The sequence below is a fragment of the Oreochromis niloticus genome, linkage group LG3, assembly GCF_001858045.2.
Source record: "Oreochromis niloticus isolate F11D_XX linkage group LG3, O_niloticus_UMD_NMBU, whole genome shotgun sequence".
Classification (NCBI taxonomy): Eukaryota; Metazoa; Chordata; class Actinopteri; order Cichliformes; family Cichlidae; genus Oreochromis; species Oreochromis niloticus.
The window spans coordinates 36258602-36285449 of record NC_031967.2 but is presented as its reverse complement, the minus strand read 5'-3'; the positions used below and the strand labels follow the sequence as shown (position 1 = coordinate 36285449).

Below are 26848 nucleotides of genomic sequence, written 5' to 3'. Positions count from 1 at the left end.
TTGGCTGTTTGTGGAGGTAAAATACATCCACACATGACTCCGTTTATGCTCAGCCATTGTTGTGAGTGCGCACGCCAGGGGGCTGAAACACATTTATACAGCGGTATTTCGCACATGAATATGAAAGGTGGAAGAGGAAATGGTTCCTTCCAATGTAGACAATCTGAATGATATAGTTTCTTTCCACTGTGTTCCTGTTAAAGATAAACTGCAAATTTACCCCAAATTACTAAAATATCGATATTTTAATATGAGAATCGATTCTAGAACATAAATTACTGGTATCGGAGGAATCGATATTTCAGTATCGATCCGCACACCACTAGTTTGTGATGGCTGTTTCTGTTCATTTCAGTGATTCAGAAAAAGTGTCTTGAAGTTTGTTCACCGTCAGCATCCTTAAAGGTGACAGTTGCACACTTTAACCCTGCAAATTGCAAAGATGTTTAACAAAAAATACATGCTATGCACGACTCTCAGAGACGGGATGAGCTGGAAAATACACACTTACACTAGGAACATGAACACTAAAAAGGAAACAAAAGATGAACTAGAAATAAGAATCTTGCACTAAACTCCGAATGACTATGACGTGGTTATAGAACATGGAGGTGACACAACAAATGTGGAGGACGTGACAACGGGCAGGGAAAAACACAGAGCTGAAATACATACTGGCGTAATAAGGGAATGGGAGACAGGAGGGAAACACAGCTGGGATAATGCAGGCATGACGAGACACGGGGAAGCAAAACTGAAACCATAAACATGGGACAAGGATTACCAAAGTAAAAGAGGAAACTGGAGACAAAGCACCAAGACGCAGACTAGACACTTAGACACAGAAACATAGTGTGGCCGCACAAGGTGTGGGGAGGATGGATACGGTAGAATTGTCGCAATTTAAACCGACAAGACCACACTGGAAATTTCACCCAGAGAATACTAGATTGAGATTATGTTTAATCACCAGGATGTCACTCAGGTCCGTTATACTCAGCACAGATATGTAGTTCAATGATAAAAAAAGCAACAATTTATTGACAACTATTTAAAACATCACATAAAACAAGATCTGATGAATCAGTGTACATATATTAGAGCTGCCACGATTAGTCGACTAGTCACGATTACGTCGACTATCAAAATCGTCGACGACTGATTTAATAGTCGACGCGTCGTTTGAAGCTTTGTAAGATCACAAAAGACGCAGGAATAAGTAGTAGGATTTAAAAGTGTAATAACGGACTGAAACAGAAGATGGCAGCAGTGCATGTAAAGGATGCCAGCTGCCGTTAAACCCCGAAGAAGAAGAAGCTGTGTCCCAGAATTCATAGTGCGGCCCAGCGCAGTTGTCAACAATGGCGGCAGCTAGTTAGTTTTAATATTACTCTTATTATTCTTTCTGGGTCACAAAATAAACGTTTAACATATTTTCAAGCTGTAAGTTTTACGTCCAATCGATGCATGATCTGATTAGTCGACTAATCGCAAAAATAATCGGTGACTAGTCGACTATCAAAATAATCGTTTGTGGCAGCCCTAACATATATTTTAACAAAGCAACAGAGCTGTGGCTTCCAGTGGGGGAGTGGGATGCCAAATGAGGACAGGACAAAAAAAAAAAAAAAAGAATTCACCAATGCATACATGCAGCACACTGTCACACACACACTCACAGTATAAGTGCAGCTCAAACCAATGATGTATAATACATGAAGGGTCCCACCACCAAGTCACCCCAGTCACCTCCACTTCAGGCCTTCTGCATCTGAATAAAAGGAACAAAAGTCATAATGTATTCCAAAAATACCTAAATATACCCCTGTGGATAGCCCAACAGCAGAAGCACACTAGTGATCCGCAGCTAGAAAAAGGGCCTCCTTCCAGTGGTGTAAAACAAAAAAAAAGTAAAAAATTCAAAAACGGCGTCAAAGTGTCATGCCAGATCGTCATCCATCCGACTGCTCTAATTGGATTATTCAGTCCATTAACATGCGAATCAACAGGCTTCCATATCTGGCATGTACTGCTCAACTGTTCTCTAAAATGTCCCCTTCTAGGGAGGCGGCAACCACGCCCAAAGAAAAGACAAACAAAGACAAGAAACCCAAAAGAAAAGACAAAGCAGCAGCAGCACTTCTGTCAGTGTAGCTTGGAAAAGCAGTAGCGGCCCCGCTGTATCTGTGTTCAACAACAAATGTGTTTTGGTTCCTCTGTGTGTGTCATTCAAGTAGCAGCTCTGATTCACTCCAACACCTTATGAGAGTCTGTAGGTTCTTACAGGGTATCATCATTATGTCTGATTGGTATCCTACCAGTAGTCCACAATTTATGACAGACAGTGGTATGAAATGTGCTCCTGAAGAGGTGCATTTGTTCACTCTTTTTTCTTCCACACTTATTTCATATATAACTTAAAGCAGGCAGCTCCTACAGGTGTGACAGGAAACCTCTCCAGATTCATACTGCAGTAGCAGTAGTGTTGTCATTGATGGTAAGTAGGATGGTGAGAAATATGTGATTCAACATTAAAAAAAAACAAACAATAGCATGCTTTGTCATTCAGCAGGATAAAATTAGTTAAAAACTAAGGACTTCTGTTAGTCACTGTCGCATTCTGGGATGATTGTCTCTTTTCAGTATATATACATATATGGGGGGTCTCTTATATTGTCTCAACAATGACTGCTCATATAGCCAGCCAACCAGCTGAGGCCAACACACATGTTACAGTTAGGCCACAGTTAAAGTTGTGTTGGTGACGGCATTGTGTTCAACTGACAGAAAAAAACTGTGTACAAGTGTCTCAAATGTAACTTGAAAAAAAAAAAAAATATGTTAAACTGACTTTCAAAAAATCAATTCTAGCCTAAAAGCATGATGGTGTTATATTCTGAACAGAAGTTTAATTTGTGATAGTCAAGCTATGATTGATTGCTGCTTGTATATTTAATGTATAACACACTGCAGAATGTAACATTTTTTTAAAGAAAACAATATAATCATGTGCAGAACAACCATCTGTGACACTTTGTGTAATGTTTGTATTTTCAAGTATCACTACTCTTTTTTTTTTATTTTATTTAAATAATGTTCACTTCTATACCAGAAGCAACAACTAAAACAACACAAACACCAACAACAACAGCACAGAGTCAGAGTTTCACTCCAAAGATTTCTACGTCTTCATCAGATTGTCCTGAATCCTCCTTGTGTCTTTGATTAGTGTTTTACTGATGGCTGTTTTCTTCCTGCTCCTCTGCATTTAAAAGACCTGGAGGAACACTGCACTGAACACCAGAGAAAAGACAGATGACAAAAACATGGAGGTGAGTTTTTGTCACTTATTTGATTTCTGTTTATCAGGTTTCAGTGGCCACTGTTTAATCAGTGTGATGTTCTCAATTAAATGTAGTGAAAAAAGAAACATTTTCCATTGAATGACGGACAAAGTTACATAAGTATGTTTTATTCTTGTTCTAGTTCTTCTTATTCTTATTAAGTTTTTCTGCATTTGCATGTTTTACTTCCCAGACAAACATCAGTTCACAAAAAAATTTAAAGGTCATATCTAAATAGGTGAAATCAGATTTAGTCCTTTCAGTATTTTGCTCTGAAGCAAAACTGCTGTACTTCTCATTTTTAATAGCATGAAACTGATAATGCATAATGTGTTTGAAACCTCAGCTTTTATGTTGTTGATGTTTTATTTTCAGTTGTCTGGCACATATGAGAACTACGGTCCAACCTCCCAACATTAAGGCAGTAAGGACCAGGATCACGTCTACTCTGCATTGTAAAAGGCAGAAATCTGAAAATGCTAAAATGCTAATGTTCTGATGCTTTTTTTTCTGCTTGGGAAAATTTAGGATCTTATATAATTTGCTTCACACACATATTAATACATATGAACTTAGCATATTTTTTACCGGTTACTTCCTTTCTATGTATTCTTGACATTTTTCTTTATCCATAAATCTGACTGAATGAAACATTCATGTACTACATTTAAAAATAATGCAAGGTCTGCAAGTGTACTAAGATTTTGAATTGCTGGTGATCAGGCAGAGTCCATTATGTTTTCCATTTTTATCGACATATTCAGCATTTCACATATATTTAGCATGGTAGCAAAAAAGCTTCAATATACAATCTTAGCTTTGTAACACTGAGAACATGCTTATTACGCTGCATTATAAACAATTGAACAAGAGATCAGTGGAAATATGTTTTATTGACAGAAACAGAAAACCAAAAGCTTTTTTCTAACGTGCAGTAAAATGGTTCAAAAGCTGGCCAAAAACATAGAAGTTGAACTCTACCTCTCCTCATCCTCACCATTACTCTCAGACCAGCTTTTTCCTGTTCTTTATTGTGGTGATGAGGGAGGTTGTCAAACTAAAGAAGAAGGCTTTGGTTGGTCTGAAGCAGCAGACCTATTGGAGGGCCAAAGTGTGGCTGCTTCAGCAGTTGCGGAAAAAAACTTGTTTGTTTTGGGAGGTGTTTGGGGAGGCAGTAGAGGAGGACTTTTGACTGGTTGGGAGGTGGAAAAAGAACTTTGAGGAACTCCTGAATCTGACCAAAACACTTGATCTGTGATCACTGTGGATTCAGTAAAGTGAACACAGTGTATATGTCATGGTCCATGAGTCTGATGATTCAGTGTTTTGTGATAATTAATATTAACTTTTGCTTTAGTTTATTCTAGACCCAGGAGATGTTACTCTTCCCCCCGGGGTGGAGGCAAGCAGACCGCCTCGGGCTCCACAACAGCAGGGAGGCCCTTCATCGCAGATCCCGATCGGACGGCCAACACCTCCTCCAAGCCCCCCCGCCCCGATGGCCAGCAGAGAACAGGGGTGTGTGAAGACCCCAAACCTCCCTCCTCTCGCTCAGTGTAGTGTTGCTGCGTGTTGTTCTAAGGTGCATTTAAAACACAGGAGAGCATGGTGCTGCTGCCAGAGAGCAGCAGGTGTCAGCACGGCCCCTCCCGAGAATCCTCAATGTCTACATGGATTTAAAATTGAGAGGTGGGCACCGGCGCCAAAGGTGGGGTTGAATACACAGACCGTCCACTGGACGCCGTTAATGTGACCACCCTCAAGGCCCTATATGTATGTGTTATGAGAGTGTGAGCAATGTGCTCGTATTTAATTTCCAATAAGTGGAAGTGGGGTCAGTGCCACACAAAATCGTTGCTCTGACTACCTTATGATCAGAGAACTCAGTTACAAAATCATCATGAAGCTGAAATCTCAGAAGATATATAAATTCTGTCTATTCTAGTTTTAGAGGACGAGTCAAACCTTGTGAAATGTGTTGTCTGAGGATTTAAAATCCTATATAAATCCTTAAAAGATGCATCTTTACATATTCGTGACAGTAGATTGCCTTCCTTGGACTCTTTGAACATTAACATTAAGATCTTTCCACTGCCCTGTAATGTCACCAAAAAGACGCTTACCCTTTCCAGTCATTTTTGTTGTTCAGAAATGAATTCATTTCTTCAGAAATGAATCCACACTTGCCTCTTCCACTGATGGTTACAGTTTCTTCTTTGAATGAACAAATACTTAACTCTTCCACTCACTTTTGCTGTTAAGAAATGAATCTGAAGGGTTGCTTGATGGACTCCTAAATTTACATGTCATGTAAAAGACGACAACAGAGAGCAAAGAAAACGAGCGGCTGAAACTACCGCCATCTTCTGGCCTTTGGCGGAAATGACGAACAACATGACAGTGACTGCGGGTGGAGTAGCACTGGTTGTCTCAATCGCAGTTTACTGTACACAAATAAATACACTTGTAGATTTCTCAGTACATTGACATGACATTGTGGGTGCGATTTGGTGTGAGCCTCCCTTCGGTTAGATTTAATTTGTCATTACCAAAAGACAACGTTTCCACATAGAGAATAGAAGAGTGGGCGGAGCCACTGAGTTTCGAGTAGTGCAGCGAACCGCGCACCGTCTGTTTTCTTTTACGTCCGCCGAGCACACATAATATAACGGCTCCGTGGGGTTGAACTTCATTCGACTTTGCTCGTTCAAAGAAGAAACTGTAACCATGAGTGGAAGAGGAAAGGGGGGCAAAGGACTCGGAAAAGGAGGTGCCAAGCGTCACCGTAAAGTTCTCCGTGATAACATCCAGGGCATCACCAAACCCGCCATCCGTCGTCTGGCTCGCCGTGGTGGCGTCAAGCGTATCTCTGGTCTGATCTACGAGGAGACCCGTGGTGTGCTGAAGGTGTTTCTGGAGAACGTCATCCGTGACGCCGTCACCTACACTGAGCACGCCAAGAGGAAGACCGTGACCGCCATGGATGTGGTGTACGCTCTGAAGAGGCAGGGCCGCACTCTGTACGGCTTCGGCGGTTAAACTCATGTTTCTTCATCCATCAAACGGCTCTTTTAAGAGCCACACACCTCACTTTAAGAGCTTTGTTCTGCGGCCTTCTTGTGGGTAGGGGTTGGGTTGTTGTGTGGGGTGTTTTTTTTTTTTTTTTTTTTTTTTTTTTTTTTTTTTTTTTTTTTTTTTTGTATTAAAAAAAAAAAAAAAAAAAAAATGTGGTTTATTTGTTTAAATACTTTTGATGGTGTGATCTTTCGTTGCTTGTGACTTCTTGATGTGTGTAAATACAATGATTGAAAAATACCATGTTACATATAACATAATGCACATTATGTAGTATGGTACTGCTGTGAGGTCCTGCCTCCATGTACTTATGCAATTAATCGCTAGATGGGTATATTTATAAATATTACATTAGGGGAAATTGATCCCTAGTAGAAATTATTTTTTTGTTACAGTGCTTCATTATAAACAAACATTAACAAAGACAGACAATACACTAACTAAGAATAGCAGGCATATATATATATATATATATATATATATATATATATATATATATATATATATATAATTAATAAAAGTCACTTATTAGCTGAAAAAGAACATGTGCAAGAAGGGTGTAGCTGTTGCAGTAAACAGTGTGTTAAGTGGAGGAGTTGTACAGGGAGATGGCCACAGGCAGGAATGATTTCCTGTGTCGTTCAGTGGTGCTTTTCGGTACTCTGTCTCTCACTGAACGTGCTCCTGTGACTGACCAGCATGTCATGGAGTGGGTGGGAGGTGTTATCTAATATTGTCTTTATCTTAGACAACATCCGCCTCTCCGACACCACCTTGAGGGAGTCCAGCTCCATCCCCACAACACTACTGGCCTTACGGATCAGTTTATTGAGTCTGTTGGCATCTGCGACCCTCAGCCTGCTCCCCCAGCATGCAACAGCATAGAGGATCGCACTGGCCACAAAAGACTCATAGAAAATCCTGAGCATTTTCTGGCAGATTTTGAAGGACCTCAGTCGCCTCAAAAAATAGAGGCGACTCTGGCCCTTCCTGTGAAGTGCTGTGGTGTTTTTAGCCCAGTCCAGTTTATTGTCAATGTGTAGTCGAAGGTATTTATAGTCCTTCATAATGGCAACACTGACCCCCTGGATTGAAACAGGGGATGAAAATACAAGTCAGAAAAAAAAAGAATACGTAAGAACACAGAGCTAAACTTAGAGGAAAAGCAGGAGTGACTGTAACAGGCTGCACGCTGGTTGGCGCATGAGCACTGAACGTCTCCTTCTTTCTTCTCTTCTGTCCTTGACCTCTGCATCCCCAATGTGTTTTTCTCCAAATTTCAGCTGGTACTACTTGCGGGTCCGGCCAGCGAGCCGGCCAGCGATCAGCTGATCTCTGGAGTAAACAGTCCATGCATGTAGGAGACATGACAATAGAAGACATGACTGGTAGCTTTTGTCCATAAAACTACTCATCTAAGATTACCACAAAGTAAAAGATCTCTCAGCAAAATTATGCAACATTTTACGGACACTATTGCCCCGATCAAATCAGTGAGCTACCTCATGATATATTGTCTCAATAATTAACCCTATGAATATGTCAGAACCATTAGGATGAAAATGTTGTGTCACCAACATTTTAATGTTAGACATATAATTTTAGCCTGTAACGTTATTATGACGGACACATTTTATGAGTGAACTTGACTTTAAGTGACTTACAGGTTTCTTTGAAAAATACTTTCTTATATCCAGGTTCTTCCTTTTTGCTGCCATCCTCCTCTCCTCCTTGCAGGTCCTCGCTGGGCAGGTTTGCCGCTGCTAAAACTAAACAGAGCTCCCTGAAAGGCACAGCCAATCACATTGGCCATATTTGTCACAAGAGGTTCTTAGTGTTAGAGGTGAGAAGGTCAATCCAACTCTTGACAGTATACACAATGGAGCACTGTTATAGGTTTTGGATGATTACCAGCAGAACAGGACTGATACTGTTTCCATCCTTAAAGTTACTTCACAGAATTGTGTAAAATTTTAAATAATATATTTTGGGAAGGAAAAAAAAAGCACCTGAACTATTAAAAATAAGTCAGATTCATGTTAGGCTTATTTCAGTTTTCTTTTCAGTTTCAGTTTTATTTGTCATATGCAAGTTAGCACAGGGTCAACATAGCAATGAAATGTGTTTAACGAGCAGAGGTCACTCAGCAGCATGGTACAGTAGAAGAAAATATAATAAAATAAAATAAAAATAATAATAAAAATAAATAGAAAAAGAGTAAAGAGCAAAATATTAGAGAGATGTGGTAAAAGAGAAAAGATGACTAAATATATATGTATCTATAAATATAAATATATGTACACTAGTGATTAGATAAGAAAATCTTGAAAAGAAATATGACCGGGGGGGCAGGGGCAGATGGGATATTGCACAGGAATGAGCAGCAGAAAATTACAGTATCGCACTTTTTAAATATAAATATCAATAACAAAGTGGAGTGACCAGTGCAGATTAAACAATAATAAAAAGCTTATTGTCATGTCTATAGCTTTTTATAACACATTTAAACAGGAGTTTTGCAAAGGTACTTAGGAGCACAGGGGTCTATAATATAGCTTAGCACAAACCACTCCAATGTGATGAGCTTGGGGGGGGGTGAATGAGTAAAGGAGTGAGGCGTTTATGAATGCAACAGTTCATGCTACAAATTAATTCAGAGTTTGGTAACTGAAATAGGTGAATTCAATGTTGATGCCGACTGTAGTTTGTAGAGAATAATATTGATATAACAGTAAGAAAGGAGCGAGCTCTTGGTGTGAGTGAGGTGGCTCTGAAAAGAGCCGTTGTTTGTAGGAGAGCGTGTAGCTTAAGCTCTCTCTCCGCGGATGCGACGAGCCAGCTGGATGTCTTTGGGCATGATGGTGACCCTCTTGGCGTGGATGGCGCACAGGTTGGTGTCCTCGAAGAGTCCGACCAGGTAAGCCTCGCTGGCCTCCTGCAGAGCCATGACAGCAGAGCTCTGGAAGCGCAGGTCGGTCTTGAAGTCCTGGGCGATCTCGCGGACCAGGCGCTGGAAGGGCAGCTTGCGGATCAGCAGCTCGGTGGATTTCTGGTAACGGCGGATCTCACGCAGAGCCACGGTACCGGGCCTGTAACGGTGAGGCTTCTTGACGCCTCCGGTGGCCGGGGCGCTCTTACGAGCGGCCTTGGTGGCCAGCTGCTTCCTGGGAGCTTTGCCGCCAGTAGACTTGCGAGCGGTCTGCTTGGTTCTTGCCATTCTTTCTCTCTTTGCTTTCCCTGTGCTAACAGCAGAAAATGTAGTAACTACAGGAGACTCGCTGCTCTTAAAGTGTGTGACAGGATGTGACGCGGTGCCGCTCCGGCTCGTGATTGGAGAGGGGCTCCACGTGGTGCTCAGCCCCGTTCAGAGGAGCACCGCCCCGCCTCAGTGTGCCGCTCATTGGAGAAAAGCTGCATTGAATTTGCGCGCTGCCGCAAGCCTCTCTGCGATTGGTGCGTGACGAAGCTGCCCGCGCTCCGCGGAAATATAAGCGAGGCTTTGAGCAGATCGGACCACATTTCCTTTCAGTGTTGATACTCTAAAGAAGATAGCATCAAAATGAGTGGTCGCGGAAAAACCGGAGGTTATTAGTAGTTATGTAACCATGCCCCCGTATGCCCCACTATCGTTTGCTTCAAACTTCAGCAATCTATGGGTGAGATTGAAGTACATCGGAAACGGGGACCCCCCGACCCGTGATTATGTTGCTGAAGAGCTGTTATTACAAACATCATGGCTGAATGTGCAGGACATATACTCTTTCATTGCTCTGCCCAGTAAACGGGATTTTGAGCTGTGTTTCACCCAAGAGGCGCCTTTACGTCGCTTCTTAGAGATCTCTCTCTCCAACGCATCACATCCGAAATGGAAAGACTGGCAAGTGGAATCTTCTGTCCAGGTAGAGGTAGTGACTCTTGTTGTCAAATTCTGGACTGGAAGGATTCCAGACCAAGATATCGAGCTATATCTTAAAAGGTACTGCGAGATTCTTCAACCCCCAGTCAAGCCAGTGGATAAATTCGGCCTCTGGTATGGAGTACGAAAGTACAAAGTTCGGATGCGTAGAGATGAAGCTGGACATATTATCTCCATCCCTAATTCCATCTCGTTGGGCCCCTATAATGGCAGGATTATCTATCCTGGCCAAACGGTGAGGTGCTTCATCTGCCAAGATCCAGACCACCAGGCGAGAGAATGCTCCACTATTAAATGTTGGAAATGTGGTGAGTTGGGCCACAAGGCTAAAATTTGTCTAAATGAAAGTGAGTGCTCCCTCTGTGGTGCGAAAGGGCACACTTTCTTTAAATGCCCCAAGTCCTTTGTGAATATACTGAAATCTTCCCAACAACCTCGACCTTCTGACACCATGGATTTCCCTTCTTTGGAGGATCCTTCTCAAGTTATGGATCCCCCCGTGAATAACCAGGTGAGAGAGCCCCCCCTCTCTCCTCCTCTTCCCTCTCCTCCTCTTCCCCCTCCCCCGACGGCAGTCCCACTGCCACTCCCAGTTTCGTTTGGATTGGACAACCCACAAGTGGATGATCAGGATAACCAGTCTAGCCCTGTTCAAAATGAGTTACCATCTCCACTGTCTCAGTCAAGTAAAAAAAGTGACGAGAGTAATGAAGAGCTAGATGGTAACCTAATCATAGAGACATCTGATGGTGAGAATAAAAGTGATAGTAACGACGAGGAAATTGACAGCGAGCAGACACCTGAGGACGACGGAGATAGCGAGGACCATGGATCCTTCCCTCTCACAGAGGCGGCATCTCTGGCTCTTGCTTCGCTGCCTGAGGAAACGAAAGGAAAACGGAAGACTTTCTTTAGTGGAAGTCACCCGGCCCTCGATGAGCTCGTCAACGAGGATACGAGAGGAGGCAGAAAAAGGAGCGTTTCTGCTTCTAGCTGTGGAAGAGATAAGCGGAAGGATAATAGACCAAGTCCTCCGTGAGTAATAATTCTGAGATGGACTCTCCTTTAGTGAACCTATGAGTAACATTAAAATAATAACATTTAATGTCAGAGGTCTCCAATCAGATAAGAGCAGGAAAAGGAAGGTTGATTTCTTAAAAAGGCTTGATTATGATATTTTGTGCCTTCAAGAGATGAGACTAAAAACACACGCAGATATATGTGAATTAACTAAAATGTGGAACACTGGTCATTCAATAATATCGATAGGGGAAGACAGCTCTGATGGAGTGGGTATTTTCTTTAAAAAAGATACGGTGAATATAATCAAAAGAAGAGACATAATACCGGGACGACTCCTCCTTGTTGATTGCTCTTATTACGGGCAAAGGTTACGTATTATTAATGTTTATAATGCACCCGAACGAACGAAAAAGATACAATTATTGAAAAAACTTAAGTATTTATTAGAGACTGGTTTTAATATAATTCTGTGTGGAGATTTTAACATTGTTACTGAAGCAACTGATAGAATATCCAAGGTTGAATTTAGAGAATTGCGAGAAAGCAAATTGTTGGTTAAAGTTTGTAAAGAAGCAGCACTTCGTGATTTATACAGGCACTTGCATCCACATACCGTCCATTACACTAGATTTGATTCTTTAACTAAAACAAGGATTGATAGATTCTACATATCACATAATGTTCAAGGTCTGAAATATGACACTCTATTAACAGACTTTTCTGATCATATGGTGGTTATGGCAACAGTTTCGTGTTGCCCCCATGAACTTTTGAACTATTGGAAATTGAATACATCCTTGTTAGCAGACGAGCTGCTTGTGTCGGAAGTTAAATCTGAAATTAAGAAAATATTACATCTTAAGATTTTTACTACTTCTTTCTCTGAACTTTGGGAGCTTTTTAAACGACGTATGTGTCAGTTTTTTAAATTTAAAGCGAGAGAATTAAACCATGCAAAGAATGTAAAATATAACGAAGACGTGAGTAAATATATATATTTAAGAAATAAGAAGGAGAAAGATGAGGAGGAGGAAAATCAAATGATGTCTCTTAAAGAGGACATTGATCAAGTCAATAGAGAGGTTTTATTTAATATGTTAAGACGTACTGACTTTCACGGGAACAGTGATTATATGATCCTAAATAATCAAAAGAAATGTCGTAATGATTTTATTGTCTCAATTAAGGATAAACATGGAAAGTCAGTTTTTAAAGAAGAGGGAAAAAGACAAGTTATTAGAGACTATTGTTCGGATATGTTTTCATCCATAGTTACGAACAGTGACGCTATTAACAATTTTTTGAGAGCGGTTGAACCATTAGATTCTGTCATTTATGAAACTTTGCTTGGAAAAATTAAAAGAGAGGAAGTGGAGTCAGTAATTAACCAACTTAGTACCGATAAAACACCTGGTCTGGATGGACTCCCCTCTGAATTTTACAAACTTGTGAGTAAAGAACTGTCTGAATTATTAACTCAGTATTTTAATGAAGGAATAGAAAGAGGAATAATGGGTAAATCGTTTTATGAAGGAGTTATGTGTTTATTATATAAGAAAGGTGATAGAGAAGACATTAATAATTATAGACAATTAACAATAATGAATGTAGATTATAAAATTTTTGCTAAAATAATTATGTCTAGACTAGAGGATGTATTAGATATTATCATTGAAAAAGAACAAACATGCGCAATTAAGGGACGATTGATGTGGGATAATTTATGTATGTTGAGAGAAATTATTTATAATGGAAAGGATTCAGAACTCTGCATCCTTGGTCTAGACCAAAGGAGGGCTTTTGATTCTGTTTCCCATTCCTACTTATGGCAAGTGATGAAAGCTTATAATTTCCCGGACCAATTTATTTCCATTATTCAATTGATTTATAAAAAGTCCCTAGTGCGAGTTAAGGTAAATGGAAAGCTCTCATCTCCTTTTAGTGCTGAGTGCGGGGTTAAACAAGGATGTCCTTTGAGTGCTGCGTTATATGTCCTTGCAATTAACCCCTTATTGAAAAGGATAAATGCTGATAAACGGATTAAGGGATACATCCTTGATAAATCCCATAAAATCGCTGCTTTGGCGTATGCAGATGATGTGACGGTGATAATTAAAAATCAAAACGAACTGTCTTCAGTTATGGAGATATTACACCAATACGAACAGGCGTCAGGTGCCAAGCTGAATCAAGATAAAACTGAAGGGGTGTGGCTTGGACATCTTACCAGCCAACCTAAAATGATGATCTCTCTATCCAGGGAGATTAAAATTTTGGGTATATGGATTGATAATACTGACTCTAGCCTATTAAATTGGAATAAGAAAGAAAATGAAATCAAAATGGAAATTATGAAATGGGAAAATAAAGACACAAATTATAAAACACGTATTAATATTGTAAAAACACACATAATTTCAAAACTTCTTTTCCTTGCCACAATATTTCCTCCTCCGAGAACAACCGTAATGAAAATAAGTAAGATGTGCATTAAATTTATCTGGGGATCCAATCGAGAAGTGACTAAGAGAAAATTTATGTACAAGAGTAGGAAGCACGGGGGATTGGGAGCCCCTGACCTAGAGATTGTGTTGCGAATTCCTTTTATTAGAATCACTCTCAGCGCAATTTCTCGGGGTGCCCCGTGGGTTCGAGGGAAAGAGGAATTGTGGCAAAAAAAAAGAGGCAGGGCCAGAGCGGGCGTACCATACCACAGACTTATGTTTGGAGATTTATCAAGTCAATGGGAACATTATAGTTTAAATATTCTCCAAGATAATACGAAAAATATTTATAAAAAAATTAATGAAATTAAAAATGAAGGTATGATTCAATATAAGTATGTTGACAAAGATGAAAATCTTTTAGTAGTTAAAAATATACAAGACAAATTATTATCCGAAAGCATGAGAGACGTGGTATGGCTCATCTCGCTCGGGCGCCTCCCTGTGAGAGCGGTGGTTCAATGGAGTTGTTTTGTTACCACCATGAAATGCCCTATGATAGACTGTGATGAAGATGAGACCTTAGAACACCTTCTATTGGACTGTTATAGGACAACTGAGATAAGGCAGAAGATGACAGAAATTGGTTTTGATGTTGATGTTAATAGTAAAGCGGTTAAATATGGTTTGTTTAAAGAAAAAATGGGTGAAGACAAAAGGAGACTCTTTTGGTTAGTAATGTGTGTAATAAACACACACATCTGGAAAACCCGTGCCAAAGGAGTGATAGAACAAAAGATGATAAGTAGTGATGCAGTGAGTAAACATATCATTACAGATCTGCGGAGAAGACGAACAATGGACCTGAAACTTGGGAAAGTTTTCCCCTGGAACGTATTGAAACTGTAAGTTTTAAAAGTGCTTTGTGGACTCGGATGCTGGATTCTCCTCCTTGTTTTTCCTTTTTCCTTAATGAGTGGTGTGTGATCATGGTTTTGTATATGTCATTGTATGTGTATGTACATTTTATATGTAATTTTGTATACTTTAAATAAAGTGTTAAAAAAAAAAAAAGAAAAACCGGAGGCAAAGCCAGAGCTAAGGCTAAGACTCGCTCATCCCGTGCCGGGCTTCAGTTCCCCGTGGGTCGTGTCCACAGACTGCTGCGCAAAGGAAACTATGCGGAGCGTGTGGGAGCCGGCGCCCCCGTTTATCTGGCAGCTGTGCTCGAGTACCTGACCGCTGAGATCCTGGAGCTGGCTGGCAACGCAGCCCGCGACAACAAGAAGACTCGCATCATCCCACGTCACCTGCAGCTGGCTGTGCGCAACGACGAGGAGCTCAACAAGCTCCTGGGGGGAGTCACCATCGCTCAGGGTGGTGTGCTGCCCAACATCCAGGCTGTGCTGCTGCCCAAGAAGACCGAGAAGCCCGTCAAGGCCAAGTAAACGCAAAGCGCTCAGCTTCACCAACAACAAAGGCTCTTTTAAGAGCCACACACTTCTCTCTGAGTAAACATCCTTCTAATATGCTGGGGCAGATTGTTCCATCCGCATGTGGTATGACATAACATGTAATTCATATACAATTTCTTTAAGTATTTTTTTGATGTCATGGAGACTAAACTTGTCATATACAGCAGTCTAATAGTTGAGTGGATATTTTGTGCATAAAAGTGCAGTATCCTTGCGGTAGTATAAAATGTTCTTTAAATAAACTGATTTCCTCAAAATGCCCTGCTTATCTGACAGATCACTTGCGGGGAACCACTGTCCAAGCATACAGTAAAGCTGAAACCACACTTAATAAAGCTACTTGATTTCAATGTTTCTAAGATTTTAAATGTCACTCCTGTCGATACAAATGGCTGCTTGGACACTTTCAGCTGCCATGATATGAGTTCAGCTTGTGTCCCATCATTCAGAGAGAGACCTGCTGTTTCTTCACTCTCTCTGGCTTTTTCAGAAATGAAGGGTCATGGGGGGAAGTTGTACTTTGGGTCATTCTGACTGTGAGACAGAGAACAGCTGTGCCAAAGTCAACTCTGCAGCACTTCCTCAACTCCATATTCAACCAGGAAGCATTATTCAAAATTCAGAAACTCCTCCAGTTTTAGCTACAAAAACAAGTTCCGCAACTCAAACAAGGATTAGGATGTTTTTTTTATGGCCCCTGCATATTCCTAATATAAATGTCATATAGCACTGATATTTGTAACCTGTCACTGATTAGGATTTAGTAAGAATAACTTCATAGTTACAAATAAACAGAAAAAAAAATGAAATGAAAAAGGGAGTTTAATTATATACAGTAAACTCAGGAAAGCCCTCAGATAAAATTAAATTACCAGAAGTATTAAAGTTTTTATGTCTGCTTTGATCCCTTTGATCATAAAGCTGCATCAGCAGTGTTTCAAAGTCACAAAGTCAAATTTAATCTGAAACTTTGTTCATTCACAATCACAACATCAAAGATGTTTCGTAATGAAAATACTGCATACAGGTAGATTAATGATGATGATGTTTGTACACATATACATTGTATCATCACATCGCTATCCTCATTAGCATGTTTTGTGTGTTACTGAACAAATATTAGGAAGTGAAAAAAGGGAACAACTAACTAAGCAGTTTTCTTATAATCTGACAGACGGAGTGAAGTGTCAGACGCTGTTCTTCTGAAGTTTAACAACTTTTCTCTCAGGATCAAAACCAAAATGAAAATCCTCCATTTTCTCTTCTTTGTTTTCTTGTCAGGTGAGGACTGAATACCTCATTGTTTCGTTCATGCTGTTCTTTATTTATTTATTTTTTTTAAGGGAACTTTATAAAATGCACATATTCGCATTTGATGTTCATCATGCTATTATTGTTATTATCTGACAGATGCAGCTGTGCTCGTCAAGGCAAAGCTCAATATTTGGTCTGCAGCTGAAGGAGGAAATGCTTCACTTAACTGCTACATAACTTTGCCTGGAAGCACAAAGTTCTTCTGTAAGGAAAAATGTGAGCGAGATGAAGATATCCTCATTAAAACAGATGGAAGCACAGCTCAGAGTGGGAGATACAGCATTAATTATAAAGATGGATCTTCAGGTAATAGAATTGTGTCTGTGACCTTCACACACATGATCAAGTCTGACTCAGGAATGTACAGGTGTGCTTTGGGAAGAGCTTCTGCTCCGGATTCATACTATGACTTTGAGGTCAGAGTTTCAAATGGTGAGTTTGTACTAAAAGTCACTTCAGCCAAAGTGTAGAGGCTGTGTGTGTTTCTGTGCATGTGTTTTAGCCTAAGTACTTGCATCTACAAGCATGACATTATCATCATCAGATGTGTCTTGGTTTTAACAGCAAACCCCTTCAAGTTAACATCTCTGATCAAGAATAATAGAAGCAAGAAGTTTGCTCTGTTTGCAACAATTGGATAGTGGGTAAACATTTGATATTATGGGAAAATTAAAATATAGCAGATGAAAGGTCACCCATCTGTACTTCAAAATCTTCATTATGTGAATGTAAAATGTTGAATGGCTTCATTAAATATGCTAATGTTATTGTAGAGTAGTAACTGATCCTGCAGGGGGTCAGCTCTGTGTTTTTGAGATTTTCACTGATTTTATATACAAATCAGAATATCATTAATGATGCTTACATGCTACAGGAAATGTGACACAACAGCTTACAGGAAGTTCAGACTAATTCATGTTCTTCTATTTCACAGATCTGGATAAAAAATCTGGTTTTACTCGCACAGAAACTGAGGGAGAAGCAATCACATTGGGATGTTCCAATACTGTGTATGGACAGAGGAAGTTCTTTTGTAAGAATCAGTGTAAGAATGAAGGGGAGATCCTCATTGACACAAGCAATAACAAAGCTGTGAGTGGCAGATACAGCATTGAATACACAGCAGGATCTCTGTTTGGACTGTGTGCGACCATCACACAGCTGACCAAGTCGGACACAGGACGATACATATGTGGTTATGGAAACCCTCTGTCTCCAGATTCATACCACAGTCCCAGTCTTGTTGTCATTGATGGTAAGTAGGATGGTAAGAAATATGTGATTAAAAAAAAACAAAAAACAATAGCATACATGTCATCCAGTAGGATAAAACTGGATAAAAACTGAGGACTCCTGTTAGTCACTGTCAGGGTCTGGGGCTATTGTCTCTTTTCAGTGTGTGTGTGAGAGACAGAAATGCCTTATCTTTTGTTATTTTGAATAACACCTTAATTTATTTAAGTTCTAATGAGTTGCCTGTATTCTGCAGGACATCCTAAGCAGGAGATGTGTGACTCATTATTGTATGAATGAACTTTTGGCAAAAGTGCAGAAAAATCCTTATGTTAAATCTTGATTTTCTGTTTTTGTTTTTGTTTTGTTTTTTTAGTTTTTTTTGGGGGGGGGGGGCTATGTGCTCTGTGCTCATGTGTTATGGCATTGTGTTCAACTGACAGACAAAACCTGCTTTGCAAGTGTCTCAAATGTGGCTTGAAAAAATGATCAATCCAACAGAAATTTAAAAAATCACAACATTATCAATTCTAGCCTAAAAGCATGATGGTGTTATATTCTGAACAGAATTTGAAATTTTTAATAGTTAAGCTACGGTTGATTGCTACTTGTATATTTAATGTAGAAGACACTGCAGAATGTAATATTTTTTAAGGAAAACAACATAATCATGTGCAGAACAACTATCTGTGATACCAACATCCAAACTCACGTTTTCAGTGTGCACTCAAATTTTCCACTTTACGTTTTTGAAGAGTCTGAGTTCATCAGGTGACGTGGATTGATGCTGAGATCACCTGATTTGATAAAACTGAGTCTGGACATGGCTTTCTGGTCTCCTTTAAAGATTTCATTATTATGTTAATGCTGCATTTTGTGTTTGATAAATGTTTGTATTTTCAAGTGTCACTACTGATTCTTTTTAATTTGTGTATTGTTCACAGGTTCAAATCCACCTACTTCGACACCACAAGCAACAACTAAAACAACACAAACACCACCAACAACAACAGCACAGAGTCCGAGTTTCACTCCAAGGATTTCTACATCTTCATCAGATTGTCCTGACTCTTTTAAGAGCCAAACACTTCTCTCTGAGCAAACATCCTTCTTGCTGTTACTGTTGTTTATGAACTTGTCTACTGGGAAATATAACTTATGCACTTTGATTTATTTTAAAATGTACAGTCACTCATGTCATCTCTAACTGTAAGAGATTGAAGTCCACCTTCAAGAAAGCTCTCAGTCTTTCCTGCTGTGTGGTTAAGGCTCGTTCCTTTTTCAACCTCATTGCTCATCTTACTAATTAGAATAGAATAGAATAGAATAGAATAGAATAGCTTTTTATTGTCACTGTTAGAAGAACAGTGAAAGGCAGTTTGGCATCTCTCCATGTGTGTGGAGTACACAATAGTACACAATAATAGTACACAATAATTTACAATAAATAGGATATTACTTATTATTAGCTTCATAACTATGAATGTAGACATGCATCATGGTTCACTCAATAATTAAAGCAGTTTCTAAGCTCATGGAAAAAGACAACATGTGGTTCATGACACTTGGCAAGATCACAAACCTTGTCAAACAATAGGAAATCACCACAACAGGAGGAGAGGGACAGGTGGACTTCTTTGATACAGATGGAGGAAAATGTGGAGCTGTTAGCAACATGTTCAGCACTGCTCCTGAATTCGGGACATTTTGCAAAGTCACTTACATCTACTCTTAGGTTTCTGTGTATATTGTGAGTAGAATAAAACAACAATTAGAAGAATAGAATGTGCTTAGGTAATAGGGGGCAGCTGGAGATCGGAAGAACAGGAAATGATTCCTAAGTGTGGGTTTGGTTAGAATGACTTTGTCAAACCCTGTTTTAAGGACAATAGTGGATTTGTGTTATCAAAGCATTTCATGCGACCTTAAAGCTCTCAAGAATGACATTAAGTTGCTGAACCCTGACCTCTGACGTGCCAAATCACTTGGTTCAGCTATAAACTTTGTGTAACTCTATAGTGTCAAAAATGTATTGACAGTGGGGGTCTGCCTGTCATAAAATCAGGAGTAAAAGCTGCCTCAGCCAGGAACAGGAAGCCACATTACTGACCTGGGGAGAGGACAGCCCCCCCCCAGACTGAACAAAAGAGTTAGTGGAAAACTGAGGAGGGGGACACAGGGCAGCCCCGGACTCATCTCCTGAAGCTGGGATATCCAAAGGATCGTGAGGTCAAGAAGAAGTAAACCTCAAGACTATATTTTAAAATCACGGATTCCCCTGCACTCTTAATGCTACAGAACTCCATTAGTTCAAATGTACATGAATCAAATTGGTTATGAAATGAGTAATGAAATAAATACATGGTAAAATAAATAGCAGTACAGGCTTAGCTTGGAGTAAAATGTGTCCTTTCAACTGGCCTAGATTTAGGTAAGATTGTAGGTTAGAGCATTTCAAGTGGATTATAATGGCTAGGTATCATTAAAATATACAGTGTACTTTCACTACAACAGCCAGTGTAGGCTTTCAAAAAATAAAAATAGAAGTGAAACAGATCTCCTATATAGATAATAACATGCATCTATAAATGTAATACTTTCAGTCACATTTTTTGTTTTTTTTATAGAATATTTTAAAATGTAGGTGATAAGTTTTAAAGGTGTGTTTCTTGCATGATAGTGTCTCATAGAAAAATGAGAAGTGGTGTGATGTGTTGTGTTGTATTATGAAGCTATGATAGTAAATATTCAGTAGTTAGTATTTGTATTGTTGTCTTTTTCTGGAGTTGCAGACTTGTGAAGACAGCACTAATGTGCACCATGATACTAATACAAGTTGTACATGTAATGAGAGAAATGGGGAGTGTGTGCTTTAACAATAAGGACATTATTGTGAATGATAGAGTGATGAGTGAGTGTGAGGAAGGAGCTCTTGTGTGTTGCTGTGGTGGCTCTGAGAAGAGCCGTTGTTGAGTGTGAGAGTGGTGGCAGCTCACTTCTTCTTGGCTGCTGTGGCTGCCTTCTTGACTTTGGGCTTGGCGGCCTTCTTGGCGGGGGACTTCTTTGCTGCGGGAGCCTTCTTCAGCACCTTCTTGGGGCTCTTGGCCGCCTTCTTGGGGCTTTTGGGCGCTTTCTTGGCCGCCGCTGCGGGCTTCTTGGCTTTCTTGGGCGACTTCTTAGCGGCTGCGGGCTTCTTGGCTGCTGCTGCCTTCTTGGGCGACTTCTTAGCAGCTGCTGCCGGTTTCTTGGCTTTGGCAGCGGCGGGCTTCTTGGCTTTAGGAGCGGCTTTCTTGGCGGGCTTCTTGGCTTTGCTGTCAGTAGCCTTCTTGTTCATCTTGAAGGATCCGGAGGCCCCGGTGCCCTTGGTCTGCACCAGAGTGCCCTTCGCCACCAGGCTCTTGATGGCGGTCTTGACGCGGGCCTTGTTCTTGTCCACATCGTAGCCTCCGGCAGCCAGAGCCTTCTTGAGAGCGGCTGCGGACACGCCGCTGCGCTCCTTGGAAGCGGCCACGGCTTTCACAATCAGCTCGCCCACGCTGGGGCCGACCTTCTTGGGCTTGGAAGCCGTCGTCTTCTTCTTCTTGGCCGCCTTGGCCGGGACGGGAGCAGGTGCGGGAGCTTCCTCGGACATTTTCCTCTTTCGCGTCTGAACGAGAGTCAAAGAGATTCACGGTACAGTGATGGCAAGTCGGAAGCGCCACGCTGCACTTAAACGCACCATGAGAACCGTGGAGAGTGAAGGCAGCGCGCGCAGCTCTCGCGTGTGCCCCGCAATGCTTCATTTTGTGTTTCGTGTCTCGGGATCAAAGAGCTCAAAGTGAGTTTGTGAGCAGCACTGCAGGCCGACAGTGGAGCAGTCCACAGCGGGCTTGTGTCTCCTCGTGCAGGCCTCGTGTCGGGCTCTCGTGCTCTCTGCTCTCGGTTCGTGGAGCTCCTAAAGCTCAGCGACTCGGTGCGGAGCTCAGCGCTGCTCGGCGGCTTCTTGCACTCTTTTCTCTGCTAAAACCGATGGAGCTGCAGCAGAGCTCCGTAAAAAGCCTTTTCCAGCTGATACACATGTTTGTTCACCCACTCCGAGTTAAAAGCAGCATCTGGTGAGCGCGGCTGTGGGACAAAGTGACGCCGCGAGCTCCCAGCAAACACACCGATGCTGCTGGAGGCCCACGGAGCAGCGACACTTCTGTGACAGCTGCTCACTTCTAACCAAAGCACAGTTTCACTCACATTGTTGCACATCAGAAGCTTCATTAGTGACCTCACAGCAGCTCGCTTCCACACTTTGGCTCTGATCTCTTAGTCTGCATTGACTCTGTTTCCTTCTACAGTTACTGACTCTACAATAAACAACCGCAGTCAATGAACACGTGAACACACACATGTGTAATACTCTACCTGCTAAAAACATCCACCATCTCACTGTTAAACCTTGTCTTGTTGTCACTACTAGTCAAACATTATTTTATCATTGTATCCATTTTATTTATTTAATCATAGTAATATTATTGTAATTATTTGCTATTTATTTTATCCTGCTCTGCCCATGTCGGTGCATTTCCCAGCTCTGGGACTAATAAAGCTGATGTCATGTCCTGGATAGCGACCTCGGTTTAATCTAGTAATAGTGTCTTTAGTTATGCCCAGTATATCTCTGCTCTTCTTTCTGGACGATTCTGTGATTCTTCCACCTACTAAAAAAAAAAAAAAAAAAAACAGATTTCTGTCCATGATAAGTGAAATGCTGAACAATACCTCTGACCCACTCCATCATGTGCTGACCAGTCACAGGAGTGGGTTTAGTGAGAGACTGAGAACCAAAATTCACCTCTGAACACCACAGGAAATCATTCCTACCGACATCCTGTACAACTCCTCAGTCTTATGCACAGCACTTACTACAATAATTGCATTATATGAATCCAGATAGAAAGGTGGCTACGGAGCCATCAAATTACAAAATAGATTGAAGAAAGCTTTGATGGAAATTCCTCTTTGCTCATAGCTAGAAAGCTTGAAGGTCACAGCAGGGTCTGCCTGTGGCATAGGCAGTATAGGCAAATGCTAAAGGTGTCATCCATCCACGGGCACCACAAGTGGGGGAAAAATACAAAAAAAAAAAGCATTAAAGAAAAAGGTAATGATACATTTCTTTCTTAGTTTGCATCTAGCATCAATTTCTGCCATCTAACAGTACAACAAACAAGCCCTTTGTATCATAGTTGTTAGTCTAGCTGTGTGTTTATAAAGTGAAAGTGCACATCAAGTCAGGTGGGTTGGTCATTTCAACCATGTGTAGTACAGTACACAGTGAAGCAAGAGAAACTGCAACAAAACGAATAGACATACGACTAAAACGATACAGACTAGTGATGGCTCGCTTGACACATGCTCACTCCGGTGCATGTGTCAAAAAAATCAACACACTGCTTTAGAAGCACTGTGTCGAAGCTTGATTCGTTTGGCCAGAGTCACGTGTTGAGTGACGTCCGAAGCTTCATTTAGAACCTAACTGCTTCGGTGTCTGATTCAATGATTTATAAGCAGGTGAATCATTCGCGGGATTTGTGGAGTGTTTTGATGGTGACAGATAGAGAACCACTGATCATTCTACTGAGAGATGTGGAGCCAGCGAGGAATAGAGGAGGTTCTGTTGTGTGGGAGTATTTTGAGTTGATTTTGGTCGGTGGGTTTTCCAGCTTTGTTCTGGCTGTTTGCTTTTGTTTTGTGCGTGTTTATTTTATCTGGAAAAGGGAAAAACTTAAAATGTCAAAAATCTGCTTTTCATAATATAAATATCATTAAATAACTTTAGAAAGATTTAAATTTGACTCTTTACATTTAGTGTTATAAAAAGAAATATCTTTTTTTTTTTTTAAATAATCTTGAACTCTTAGTCTGCAAAATGTGCAGCAATTTAATTTCTTCTCTTTAGGTGATAGTTTGTGGGGCCCAGGTAGACTGTATAACTGCACCTCTACCGGTTTTTCTGCACTCCAGCCTCTTCTGTGCCATGTGAAGGGATTTTCCTTAACGCAGGAGAAATTCTCCACGAAAAGGGAAAAAAAAAAAAAAAAAAAATCTAAAATCAAAATGAAAAGGGTTACCTTAAATGCATCATGTTTTAATTTACAAGTTCATAAGTATTTTTCTTTCCAGTTCACAATCAATTCTACCCCCAGGTCAAAAATATGTATAGGAAAATCTCCTATTTATAAATATACCTGTCCAGCTATTAACTGCATAAGTACAGAGGTGGAACCTCACAGCCGAAACATTAGCCATAATCTGGTGTACATTATATGTTTATTATATGTAACGTGGTATTTTTCAATTATTGTATTTACCAATATCAAGAGTCACATGTCAAGAAACACCACGGTGCATGTTCAAACAAGTTCACTGGTCAAAATTATTTGTTAAAGAAATAAACTTCCACCCCCAAAAATCCACAATACACGTTTAAAGCAACACAGCGGTGGCTCAATATCAGACAGAATTCCACTCTGTAAAGTGGACAATAACAAAGCAGTCGGTTTTATTTTGTGGATTCAGGCTGCTCTTCATATTTTTGGCCAGCCAATGTCACCAGAGAGGACTGAAAAGAGTAATGATCCGTTTTTCCAATACAAGCTTTAGAAAGCTTCGTTTGGCCATCACCAATACATACACAAGACCTTGCAATAGAAAACTGCAACTTTGCATATCAGGAATAAAAGGAAAAGTTCGAACTGTAGCAAAAGTGTCAAATACAAAGTCGCATTAATACTGCGTATGTAGCAAGTTTTCTACAATCTAAACAGCAGTAAAACATTTCAGTCGTCTCGGTCAATGCAGCGGATTGATACCACCCAGCGACAAAAGTCCACATCCGCGACTGAAGTAGCTGGCAACATAGCAGCTAAGTTGGACAGTAAGAAGTATGCTCGTCAGATTCAAGTGTGTGGCTCTGAAAAGAGCCGTTGGGTTGACGTCGATAGCCAGTTTACTTTGAGCTGGTGTACTTGGTGACGGCCTTGGTGCCCTCAGACACGGCGTGCTTGGCCAGCTCACCGGGGAGAAGCAGGCGCACTGCGGTCTGGATCTCCCTGGAGGTGATGGTGGAGCGTTTGTTGTAGTGGGCCAGGCGAGATGCCTCGGCAGCGATGCGCTCGAAGATGTCGTTGACAAACGAGTTCATGATGCTCATGGCTTTGGAGGAGATCCCGGTGTCGGGGTGGACCTGCTTCAGCACCTTGTACACGTAGATGGCGTAGCTCTCCTTCCTGGTCTTTCTCTTCTTCTTGCCGCCCTTGCCGGCGGTCTTGGTCACGGCTTTCTTGGAGCCCTTCTTGGGAGCGGACTTGGCGGGTTCAGGCATTTTCCTTCTTCGATACTCTGCAGCAACGAATGAGCTCTGTGACTGAGAGCAGCGCTTTTTATACAGGCTGTATGCTAATACCACTGCGCAGGCCCTCGGAGCTCATTGGTGGAGCCGCACAGTGGGCCGGACGTTGTGTTGGAGGGAATTTGTGAACTTTGCTGAAACAGGCGCGCATCTAACAAAGACAGTGGACTGTGTGATTGTGTCCTCGTTTGCTGAGACAGTCATTTGTTCTAAATGAGCAGTAAATGTATTTCCAACTAAGCAAATCGCTTTGGCTCAGATTAAAGTTACGTTTCATAACTGCATAGTTTTAGTGAAGTTTAATGTCTCACTACAGCACACATTAGACTGAACCATTCACTTTTTTATTATCTTGTGTTCATATATTTTTTTAACCGTTGATTTTGAATTTAAACTAACATTAAAAATCTTAAAAAAGGAGGAAAAAGAAGGTGCACTTCCACCGGGAGGATCAGTGTCTGAAGCAGCATGTTGTTCGTGTAGGATCATTTTCTGTGGGAGAACACAGACATGACCCGTGAATTAGATTGGTAGATGACCGTTAGACTAGTTGATGCTGGCAACACTTTCACAAGAACGATATGGTGTGACAACACATTCGTTTAGTAACCCAGTGTGTGTAAGTGTTATCGAAATGGTTTGTGTATAAAAAAGATTAATATTTGGTTCCAGCAGTTAAAATATTTTTTCCTTGTAATTTGTTGTGGTTTATATTGTGATGCAGGGCTGGACTGGCCATCGGGCATACCGGGCATTTGCCCGGTGGGCCACTCGTGATTTTTTTTATCTATCTATCTATCTATCTATCTATCTATCTATCTATCTATCTATCTATCTATCTATCTATCTATCTATATGCCCACACACACACAAACACTCACACACACACACACACATACATATATATATATATATATACATATATATATATATATATATATATATATATATATATATACATTGAACGTAAGATGGAAAAAATCATAGAGAAGCTTGTGACTCTGCAACGGGAAATCAATAGATCTGGGGACCAGTGATGGACATTCGGTCAACTGCAAAATTGGATTGCAGTTTAGTGCTTTAAACTTAACCCAAACAACTACTCTTATGAGGCCTCATAAGAGGCCTCACCAACTGGAAGCTCAAAGAATTGGAACAACAATTCTCCCAGATTACAAGACTGTGTATGACTCTCTGTATTTATGTCTCTCGCTCATAGGTAGGCTCGCTTTTAGCATGGGGGGTCTAGCCATAGGACCCTTAATGGATACAGACGTCCCAGGAATCAAACTTGTGACTCCCGCTCCAGGGGAGTGTAGTGTAGTCTCAGCCCAGCATCCCAGGCTCTGACCAGACGGCGAACTCCTTCCCCCTAACTTTTATTCATCTTTAGGCATGAAAAGATGGATAAAAATACTTAACAAAAAGAATCCTGATTGAGGTTATTATAATTCATGCATGGCAGGGTTAAATGACAGTAATTACAATGACACACGCCATACATCTATAGTAATATTAAACGACAGTAGGTGGCAGGGTATCGAGTGACACATCAGTGTCCAATGCTTTACTGGTTTATGTGCCAGTATACCATCAACACTGACACAAATACAAGAAAACAGCCTTTGAGTAGCTGTCCACTG

The 26848-nt window shown here is 40.8% G+C and overlaps 7 protein-coding genes across 9 annotated transcripts in view; 4 read left to right on the top strand and 3 right to left on the bottom strand.

The window, feature by feature from the left end:
* The first annotated feature begins 6000 nt into the window (after nt 1-6000).
* On the top strand, nt 6001-6486 carry LOC100711673 (histone H4). Its single transcript, XM_003451151.5, has one exon. It carries the CDS (start codon nt 6072-6074, stop codon nt 6381-6383), a length of 312 nt encoding a protein of 103 aa, XP_003451199.1. The 5' UTR covers nt 6001-6071; the 3' UTR covers nt 6384-6486.
* Nucleotides 6487-9182: 2696 nt separating this feature from the next.
* Nucleotides 9183-9684, bottom strand: LOC100712481 (histone H3). The gene has a single exon (XM_003451154.5). It carries the CDS (start codon nt 9634-9636, stop codon nt 9226-9228), a length of 411 nt encoding a protein of 136 aa, XP_003451202.1. The 5' UTR covers nt 9637-9684; the 3' UTR covers nt 9183-9225.
* Nucleotides 9685-9875: 191 nt separating this feature from the next.
* Nucleotides 9876-15300, top strand: LOC109194571 (histone H2A). Its single transcript, XM_019354322.2, has 2 exons — nt 9876-10003; nt 14889-15300. The coding sequence occupies exons 1-2, from the start codon at nt 9979-9981 to the stop codon at nt 15248-15250; spliced, it is 387 nt and encodes a 128-aa protein (XP_019209867.1). The 5' UTR covers nt 9876-9978; the 3' UTR covers nt 15251-15300.
* On the top strand, nt 9987-14876 carry LOC112843455 (uncharacterized). The gene is made up of 2 exons (XM_025902107.1): nt 9987-11370; nt 14641-14876. Exons 1-2 carry the CDS (start codon nt 10025-10027, stop codon nt 14855-14857), a joined length of 1563 nt encoding a protein of 520 aa, XP_025757892.1. The 5' UTR covers nt 9987-10024; the 3' UTR covers nt 14858-14876.
* Nucleotides 15301-16453: 1153 nt separating the features above from the next.
* LOC109198941 (polymeric immunoglobulin receptor) overlaps nt 16454-26848 on the top strand; it is a 204059-nt gene continuing 193664 nt past the window's right edge. Inside the window, exons 1-4 of one of the 3 annotated variants that reach the window (XM_025902134.1) lie at nt 16454-16558; nt 16688-16897; nt 17526-17846; nt 18769-19061. In XM_025902134.1, coding sequence (XP_025757919.1) covers nt 16519-16558; nt 16688-16897; nt 17526-17846; nt 18769-19031 — 834 coding nt within the window. In that variant the 5' untranslated portion in view covers nt 16454-16518 and the 3' untranslated portion in view covers nt 19032-19061. Of the gene's footprint in view, nt 16559-16687; nt 17024-17525; nt 17847-18768; nt 19062-26848 lie in introns of those variants that run through there. The other 2 variants (XM_025902133.1, XM_025902128.1) reach the window with 2 other exon arrangements.
* Nucleotides 20770-21490, bottom strand: LOC109198949 (histone H1-like). The gene has a single exon (XM_019354297.2). It carries the CDS (start codon nt 21453-21455, stop codon nt 20817-20819), a length of 639 nt encoding a protein of 212 aa, XP_019209842.1. The 5' UTR covers nt 21456-21490; the 3' UTR covers nt 20770-20816.
* Nucleotides 23962-25398, bottom strand: LOC100689862 (histone H2B 1/2). The gene has a single exon (XM_005455860.4). The coding sequence runs from the start codon at nt 25176-25178 to the stop codon at nt 24804-24806; it is 375 nt and encodes a 124-aa protein (XP_005455917.1). The 5' UTR covers nt 25179-25398; the 3' UTR covers nt 23962-24803.

Excerpts from the sequence above, each read along its gene's own strand:
- LOC100712481 (XM_003451154.5), bottom strand. The coding sequence starts at position 9,636 with ATGGCAAGAACCAAGCAGACCGCTCGCAAGTCTACTGGCGGCAAAGCT.
- LOC109194571 (XM_019354322.2), top strand. The coding sequence starts at position 9,979 with ATGAGTGGTCGCGGAAAAACCGGAG. Across the intron at positions 10,004-14,888 it reads TGGTCGCGGAAAAACCGGAG|GCAAAGCCAGAGCTAAGGCT; the intron begins GTTATTAGTAGT and ends GAAAAACCGGAG.
- LOC109198949 (XM_019354297.2), bottom strand. The coding sequence starts at position 21,455 with ATGTCCGAGGAAGCTCCCGCACCTGCTCCCGTCCCGGCCAAGGCGGCC.
- LOC112843455 (XM_025902107.1), top strand. The coding sequence starts at position 10,025 with ATGCCCCCGTATGCCCCACTATCGTTTGCTTCAAACTTCAGCAATCTA. Across the intron at positions 11,371-14,640 it reads GATAATAGACCAAGTCCTCC|ATCTGCGGAGAAGACGAACA; the intron begins GTGAGTAATAAT and ends ATATCATTACAG.
- LOC100711673 (XM_003451151.5), top strand. The coding sequence starts at position 6,072 with ATGAGTGGAAGAGGAAAGGGGGGCAAAGGACTCGGAAAAGGAGGTGCC.
- LOC100689862 (XM_005455860.4), bottom strand. The coding sequence starts at position 25,178 with ATGCCTGAACCCGCCAAGTCCGCTCCCAAGAAGGGCTCCAAGAAAGCC.